The sequence below is a fragment of the Anarrhichthys ocellatus genome, unplaced genomic scaffold, assembly GCF_004355925.1.
Source record: "Anarrhichthys ocellatus isolate YVR2014 unplaced genomic scaffold, GSC_Weel_1.0 scaffold22, whole genome shotgun sequence".
Lineage (NCBI taxonomy): Eukaryota > Metazoa > Chordata > Actinopteri > Perciformes > Anarhichadidae > Anarrhichthys > Anarrhichthys ocellatus.
Genome location: NW_022280052.1, coordinates 2,881,855 through 2,890,908, shown reverse-complemented (window position 1 = coordinate 2,890,908; position 9,054 = coordinate 2,881,855). Strand labels below are relative to the sequence as shown.

Genomic DNA, 9,054 nt, shown 5'->3' with positions numbered 1-9,054 from the left:
TAAAGGAAACTTCACCTGTGATGTGAAGCTTTTAATATACTCTCATTAAATATACGTATAAATAAATATACCTGTATATACCTCAGGGAAAGCAGTGTAGTTACAGATTCATACACTAGGTGGTCGCTTTATCTTCTGCACTATCTTCTGACTTTAACTACAAATGTGCTCTGTGTTTATCTGAAATAGTAATAGTGGATTTAAACAGAAAAAGACACGAACACTGTAGTTTATTAAATCTCTGACATGACAGGTTGTTTTCTCCGTGTGTGCGTATGAGTCCAATCACAACCAATGACTGCGGTGCAGATTTTGAACTCTAACTTCTCAGTATCCTGATTGGCCAGATTACAAGAGTGATCAGGCAAAGAGGTGCAGCCACGGCCACACCCCCGGTTACCGAAACCATGACGTCACAATATAACCCAACACAGTCCAGGCCGCAGGCCTCCATGCTGTTAGAGAGAAAAGAACATGAGAAGAACTTTGGTTAAAGGTGTGGTCTTTGAGAAGTGAAGGGGTCAACTGTGTGCAATGAAGCCGCATGAATCTTGAGAAAAATCGACTATTTACTGAAATCATTTTGTAGGAAAAAAACATACACGTATTCATAAGTTAAAGGATAACGCTGGTGTTACTCTGTACTTTTCTATCTGACATCAATATCCTATCTCCTAAAACCACTGGGCACTGTAGGTTTTTTGAAAACGTTGCTCAGGTTCCGATTATTTTCAGCCGTGGATTAAAACAAATCTGGTGCTCTAGTGAGTGTTTCAGGCGGTAGGTGTAATTGAAAATAAATACAGTTTACACGTTTATTGTAGTGAAGGAACATGTCACCTGGTACAATCATGTGGGAGGGGTGAGGCATGTGAATGAAAGGGTCAGCTTCCTCCAAACTTTCATTCTAATGGAGCATCAGTGAAAAGGACTCAGTCACAGAGACACTCACCTGTCTGGTCGTATGCTCTGGATTAAGACGACCCCGACGCCGTTAGCCACCTTGTCCGTGAGGCTCATCGATCCGTAAACAAAGGCTCCACTTTGCTGCCAAACAAGACAGAGATGAAGGATCATGAGAGTCGCCACATCAAAGCACAAATTAAATCTCCTTAAAAACTGACGCAATTCTTCACTGCATTGCTTTCTGTGAATAAGACGCACAATAGACAATAGACAATAGAAATGTATCTGGTGTTTTCATTCATCTCTTTTCAGACGGTGCGAGTGAAGAAAGACATGAGAAGAGTTAAAAGTATTTCCCTCTGAGATGTAGTGGAGTGGAAGTACAAAGTTGAATAAAATAGAAATACTCAAGTAAAGTACCTTGAATTTGTACATAAGGACAGTATTGAGTATACTGAGTTACATTCCACCACTGATCATAATATTTACTCTTACCACTCAGCTTATTAAAACCATACAATTTACTTTTTATATAGAGGTGGAATAAAATAGAGCAGGATTGAGTTCAGTCTATTGGTCCGGCCCTCCACAACAGTCCCTGTTTCTCATGCGGCCCCCTGGGGGAAATAATTGCCCACCCCTGCTTTAGATCTTCATCTGTCCTGTGACTTGATGGCTGTTTGTGATGGGACGTTTGAAACAAGAGGGTAGCTGTTTATTTCTTCCTTGCGTTGTCTTGAACATTAACCACAGTGAAAACGTACGTACAATTTCAAGTGGCATGTGATTTTATTTGTATTTTTTGTTCCCTGACAGGTTGTATATTTGCTTTTTAAAAGAGCATTTTTGGCACACTGGTAAACTACTTTGCTGTTACTGTTAAGCCATGGCACTCAACTGTTGCCAACAATGTGTGTCTCTCCGTTCTTTTCAACTGCCCTGCCCTTCTGTTGCTGTCAGTTACAAGCACATGTGTTCCTACTGAAGACCTTTAAAACAGGTCACAAATATTCACTTTGAAAAAGGCTCAGTAATTTCCTAAAACAACTGGGCACTGTAGTTTTTTGCAAAACGTTACTCAAGCAGAAGAAAATTGTACATTTGTTGGGAACTATTTTCATACAGATTCATTCATTGCTGCTCTAGTGTGAGTATTTAGAGCAGTGTGGGATGAACTCAAGAGTGAGCAGAAGTTCAGTCAAGAAGGCTATCCTGTGATTACTGATTATCAGCTGCGGTTCACTTTAGAAGAGAAGAGGGGAAATTTATTCTCTGCATTTAACCCATCCCTAGTATACAGGGAGCAGTTAAGGTCAGTGTCTTGCTCAGGGACATTTCGCCGAACAACCCTCTCTACCCCATGAGCCACAGACGCCCGTTTAATTTAACCAGAACCTGGTTTGGTTAAGTTAACCAACCCGGTTCTGCACAGTTTCCTTAAGCCAATTACATCGTTTCTGTCAAACTTTAAAAATGTTCTCCTCTCTGCTGCTGTCAGTTGTCATTTCAGCTCAAATCGGATGCGACCCTCCTCCACCCCAATCACCTCCAGTCAGCATCACAGTCATGCTCCTCATTCATCATCAGATTGCAGCAACTCCCTTCACCACCACCACCACCAGTGTCTGGACTCCAGGGGGATTAGGCCTCATCTGACCTCAGCATCACTACCCCTCGTTTATCCTACTTCAGGATGGAGTTCAATCGCCAAAGACTTTGCACTATTCAAACATGTATTGTCTGTGTATTCAATTATTGTTAAATTCTAATGAAGTCTCGCCTGATTGAAATGTTTTTAACATGATTAGACAACATTGGAGCTCCCCTGAATGACACAGAAGAATAAGATGCATCAAGCTCTGGACACACAGACTATACTTGTTGATAGGATCATTTCATTATTGGTATTGGCTTTTTTTTTTTAAATGGGATTTGTTGACATCAAGAAAAATATAGAATATGGCAAGCCTTGTCCTTTTATATTCCTTCATGCATCACCTCTCCTGCAAAGATATAAACTGTTGTAGGTTAGTTCCCCTCCACCTACTGTCTGCTCCCCGATGAGTGTGGCCGTCATGGACAGAGAAATGACCAGGATTGTAGCCGAGCCGGCTCCCAGCAGCACGGCTGCTCCATAGACCCTCTCAACTGCCATGCTCCTGTCCACAAACACCCAGGTGACGAAGCCAAACACCAACAACAGGCCGACGAAATAGGTATCCTGATAACAGACAAATACATTTAATTCACTTTTTTGTCTAATTAATAATGTATCAATCATGCAACAGGGATGAATTCATAACACAAGGGAGTGTTGTTGCCAATATGTTGATAGAGTTGCTCAAATATATCTTATTAGGGCGAGACTCACATTGATTCCTATGAGCTTGCTGACTGGTTTCATGGCCGGAGAGCAAACAAAGCCGCTGACATACATCACCAGAGGTATGATCGCGATGAAGTTCTGAGGAGAGAGGAGGGAAACTAATGTTTGAATTGCAACACAGACGTTTCACAAGCAGAGGCCACATGACGAGTTAATCAAGTCACTGTATGAAAACACACTGTGTGGCCTTACCTTTGGTAACATCAGTGAGTCTGTGAGGTAAACGGAGATGTAGATCTGAGATAAGTTGACCATCAGTCGGGTGAACATGTACAGGAAAGTCACCTGTTGCAAGATTTAAAGGACCAATTCAGTGTTTTTGCAAGTTTTAGCAAACAAACCTACAAATAATACATTCACATTCTTGCTGACCATTTTGAATGTTTGCTATACAGTATTAGATTTTGTCTCTACTTTTTAGTTAATATGGAAATCAATTAGCATACTCTAGACACTTCTGAAAACAATGCTGATCAAAAGAAAGTCACCAAAACTATCATTTAAATGAGGAAATATCCGACCCAAATAAGTTAACAAGGCTAAGAATTTCACCAAACATTCAATGCTTTTTGTCCTGGAGTTGATGCTGTGAACACATTACGGTCAGTGCATATTGAGGTTCAACACCCGGCCCTAATGTTTATCATATATGTTATATTATTATACCCTGTGTTAATTGGATTTTCACATAAAAAAAATGAATGGAAGCAAATGGTTGCCAGGTGTGACAGGAAAACCTTTATAAAAACACCACAGGGTGGTTTGCAAAACGCTGAGCTGCAATGCAGTAGGTACATGTGATTTAACCACAAATTATATCCAAAGTATACAATCTCATTTCCTGTGAGAAAGAAGAGGAGAAACGTTCTGATTCAGCACAGGTTCACCTGGTAGAAGGAAGGCTCCTTCAGCCAATGCTTCCACTGAAACACAGGACCAGGCAAAGCATCCTGCAAGGGGGAAGGTGTAATCAGCTGAATCTCGCTCTCTGAGGCCGACATGGCCTCTTTTGTGCCGACATGGAATATTAGGGAGAACAAAGTTCCAGTACCCAGTAGAATGAGGGCTAGTGTCTACACACAAAGAAAGAGAGGTAGAGTACAAATAGCGATTGTGCAGGAGTGTGGTATCTCTCTGGCGTCTCTCTTCTTACCCGGAACAGAGGGATGTCCACTCGGCCCAGGCTGTCTGGGATGGAGGGGTCCACATTGTGCTGAGACTGGAAGAGGAGCCAGGCCACAGTGTACACCGTGATGTTGGCCACCACAGTGAAGGCATGCCTACACAACAAGGAATATAATTGAAACAAACAGTAACTTGGTTTTTACAGCTTTAACCGAACAATAACAGAAGACACGGAGGCATCTTGTTTTTGCTTTAATATTTGCGCGGCTCTGGATGACATGATGAAAGGAGTTACTTCTCTTTCCTTTTCACGAGGAATTTGGCTGCTATTTCTGCCTCATTGTTTCACTTCCACTGCCTTAATAATAGGCCGTGGCATTAAACTGAGTCTAGTTCTGACAGAGCATTAGAGGAAGCTGTGACAACTTTTCAAATATGGGAGTGAGGCAAGGATTGTGCGGAGGAAACGGGAGAGACTAGGAAGGAAGCTGGATGGATGAAGAGAAGGAAACCAATGGAAGAACTGACCCCATGCTTCATGTTTTCGTATTCAGACAAAGTCAAATATTCTAGTCTGAAAGCTGTAAAAACATGATGACTTCAACAACGGGTAATTTGACTGACAATTAACTACCCCAGATTATGACTATTTACTCCTGTTGCTCCCCGAGGCCAAATTCTCACCTAGCAGTGAAACTGCAACTTTCACTGCTGTTCTCAAAAACCCCTGTGTATAAGCACCAGGAATTGTTTTGCTAAGAATATTATAGGCTTAATAGCAAGTTGAACTATCTTCCACTGTAAGTGAACTGATCAGCTTTGCTTCCTCTGTGATTGAGAGGACAGAATAGGAAATGTGTTCCTGTAACTGAGGCCTTGAAGATGTCACCTCACCTGTACGCAGTGAGCTCCACCTTGTCGCTCTCGCTGGACACGAGCTCTGGGATGAGGGAGAGGTGTGAGATCTGAGTGGCTGCCCAGCCGAGCTGGAAGATGAGGACAAAGGGGGTGTAGTAAAGCATCTGAGCCTGCGGAGGAGCGTTGTCGTTACAGGCCAGGCAGCGGTTGAAAAGGAAGGGGAAAGACACGACAACACAAACGGTTCCTGAAAGCAGAGGGGGAATTATTCTAATATCTAGAATAGAATATTATTCAACACCTGCTCTGTTTAGAGAGGTACCATATAGCCTAAACAAAATAAGCCTATTAATATTATGGTGGTCTATCTTGGACTTTGCATTGCCCATTAGGTCACTGAAGCATTCTGCACATTATATCGCTATAATATCAGTAGCCAAAGTCACATTTACTCAAGGAGCTACCGTACTTGAGTACATTATGTTTTATAGGCTACTTCACTTGAGTAGGCTATTTCCATTTTATGCAACTTCTACTCCACCGCATTTCAGAGGAAGAACAAGTAGCCTAACACCAGGACATTTATTTGATAGCTACTTACATAATTAAAAAATAACATGATAAGATTGTTATAGATTGAACATATAGTTTAAAAAGTAGTGGAATATAGCTGGACTTCAACCAGCTTTATTAAATGCTGCTACACGTTGCATCAATAACAATAATCCAATAATATATATTACACTGAAAGCGGCCATTCTGCATTATAAGCAGTGGTGGAATGTAACTAAGTACATTTGTTCAAGTAAGACTACTTTTTCTGTAGTTGTACTTTACTTGAGTATTTACTACTTTATACTTCTTCTCCATTACACTTTGGAGGCAAATATTGTATGTTTTACTCCACTACATTTATTTGACAGCTTTAGCTCCTTTGAAGATTTGAATTAACTAATAAATTATGCTACCATAGATTATGTTACTCGGCAGTATGTAAAGTAGTCCTAACTAAAATTGGCTCCATGAACGCATCACTAGTTATACAAGAATGCAAGGTGTCAACTGTAGAAAAAGGGAACATTTCTGGGCTTACTTCAGGCAAACTCACACTGAGCCTTTATTTGTTTAGAGAGTATTAAATCTAAAAAAGTCAGGACAGTCTGCGTTCTCCAGCTTTTAAACTATTATTGGCTCAGTGAGAAAGTGTATAAAGGAAGCCCAGAGGCTTCACCTTTTCTAGTTTTGGATGCAGTAACAAAGTATTTTTACACTGCAGTATTGCTTCCGTTACTTACTTAGGGTTCTAATTAGTGATGGAACTAATTGGAACCCTACTTTTAATTAGGATATACTACTTTTGTATATTTATGGAAATCCTCTAAGTCGTTTCTCAGGTACGTAACCAAATAGGTGCCAGGCTTTCCTCTTGCCGTAGACGCACACTGTTCTGTCAGATCCATAACCCACCAGAGGCGTGAAGACTCCGTCCGCTATCTGGCCAATCAGCATCATCACACCGGCATCGGTGCTGTGAAAGCCGATCACGGAGTGGAGGTAGACCAGCAGGTAGGCGAACCACATAGCGTAACAAAGCCGCCTGCACACTGATAAAGAGCGTAAAGAGCGTCCGGTGGGCACAAACTGCTCCATGATTGATCCGACTCCTGTGATAAAACTTCCTTTATTCACAATTAGAGATCTGTCGTTGTCATATTTACAAATACATAATGCAAATAGTTACACTAACAGACGTTGAGCAAAAACACAGTTCAACCTTGGTCTGAGCATCTCCAAAAAAAAAAAAAAAAAAAATCTCAATTATCAACTCGTATAATAAACCTAATGTAATGGATTATGCCAAGCTGGGTCAGCTGATCCGGTTTAGCTTTCAGAGAATAATTGAATGGGTTTTCTGAGCAATCAGCGGCACTTGTGTTACACCGAAGACTTCACTGGTGCACCGCGTCCTCTGCGCAACTGCATTTGTTTTCTTGAGTTACACAGAAATGCAATGTACACGCCTACGGTGCAGGATCTATTAGATGGTAATCAGAGGTTGTGAAAACTCGTGAGTTACAATAGGCCTACAATTCCCACATACAGTTGATTCCTCTGATCTTTACACGATAAATGATTCAAGCAAGAAACCTCCAACTCGTGCTTTTACAAACAAATATTCATCTCTCCTTCACAACTTTAAATCAATTGTCCCCCCCATTGCAGATGTGTTTGGGTGAATCGTGTTGAAATTGACACTGAAATGAAATATAGCATCTGAACCGGCCTCTGAAGTATTTTTGTTTTAACCCATCAGTGTGGATTTATACATTTGCAATATGTATTGCCCTTTTGTTATATTTACGTGGAAAACAACCTAAACTTCACTTTCTCATTTTTGACACGTTGTGAGGTCATCATTCTCATCACACAGTGGTGATATTACTGCTCAGTCAGTGATCTAAAGTTAAACTAGAAGGGATTCTAAGAATGAAGCCCAAGCGGTGTTTTCTTTTAATGGGACACTGCAGATTTCACACATGAAGCTCAGCTATTCACCTCTGGGTGGAGCTTTCCGTATTCTTAAATAATAAGCCATATGATATAAAGGTGTCATCAGGGGTGCCTCCTCCTGGGCTCGGCACAATTTTTAACATGAGGCCTGCATTATAAACTGGGCAGGTAGGGTTTCAAGGAGGAAATGTAGGATCCAGTGGTTTTTGGAATTGGACTCACTAGTCAGGATATCTTGAATACTACTGCTTCGATTTAGACCACTTTTTATTTTAATGCCTCCCGTGAGTCAGCAAAGTTAAAGAAAGCGCAATATTAAAGTCAATGGAGTACTCCTTTAACTAACTGAAGGCCATACAAGTTGCAATCTCTGATGAGCTTGAAACATGAAGGGTAATTTAAACAACCCTGAACACAGCCAGAGCTCCAAGCCAGACATACATCTTTCATCTTGGCCAGGAAACAAAGAACACATAAAAAAAACAATCAAAGAGACAAATGAAACTAGAGCTGCAACGATTATAGTCAATCAAAAGGAAATTAATCAGCAACTATTCGTTTAATCAGGTCTCGTTTTTTAAGCAAAAAAATGCCAAACACTGATGGTTCCAGGCCTGTGAACGTGAAAATTCTCTACTTTTCTTAGTCTTACATTGTAGTTAATTTAATATTTTAGTGTTTTGAAATGTTAGTTGTAGAAAACAAGATATTTGATTATGTGGGGCCAAGGATAATATTATGGGATTTATATAAACTATATTTTGAAGTCCAAATGATTAATAAAGAAAATAGTCAGCAGATTAATTCATAATGAAAAGAATCATTAGTTGCAGCCCTACATGAAACTATGTTGTAAGCAGCAGCAAGGAACTCAAATATGGGCAATTGGTTTTTCCAGTTCAGTACATTTTGATTTTTTGGAAGGCTCCTTTGTTTTCAGAAACAGCAGTCCATTAACGTCATAGACATGAAGTCAACCCGTCTGTCTGTGACCTCCTGACAAAACAAAACAATGGTTCAGACAGATGTGGGTTGCCTGTGAGACCACCCACCCCCACACACACACACCAAACCAATCAACACCACAGTACATGCGTGTCGATTGTCACAGCAGATGAAGGGATGTATACTGCTTGTATGTGAGAACAAGTGCTGTGCACACATTCATTAAACATTCACTTACAAAAACCTCCACATTTGTGTGTGTGCGCACACGTACACGCACACGTACACGCACGCGCACACACACACACACACACGCACACACA

The 9,054-nt window shown here is 40.8% G+C and overlaps 1 protein-coding gene across 1 annotated transcript; it reads right to left on the bottom strand.

Annotated features, from left to right (window-relative positions):
- Positions 1–319: 319 nt before the first annotated feature.
- mfsd12b (major facilitator superfamily domain containing 12b) lies at positions 320–9,048 on the bottom strand. The gene is made up of 9 exons (XM_031859325.1): positions 6,706–9,048; positions 5,312–5,522; positions 4,446–4,572; positions 4,180–4,365; positions 3,485–3,577; positions 3,278–3,370; positions 2,954–3,127; positions 953–1,047; positions 320–455 (listed from the first exon to the last, which is right to left on the bottom strand). Exons 1-9 carry the CDS (start codon positions 6,923–6,925, stop codon positions 320–322), a joined length of 1,335 nt encoding a protein of 444 aa, XP_031715185.1. The 5' UTR covers positions 6,926–9,048.
- Between the last annotated feature and the right edge of the window lie 6 nt (positions 9,049–9,054).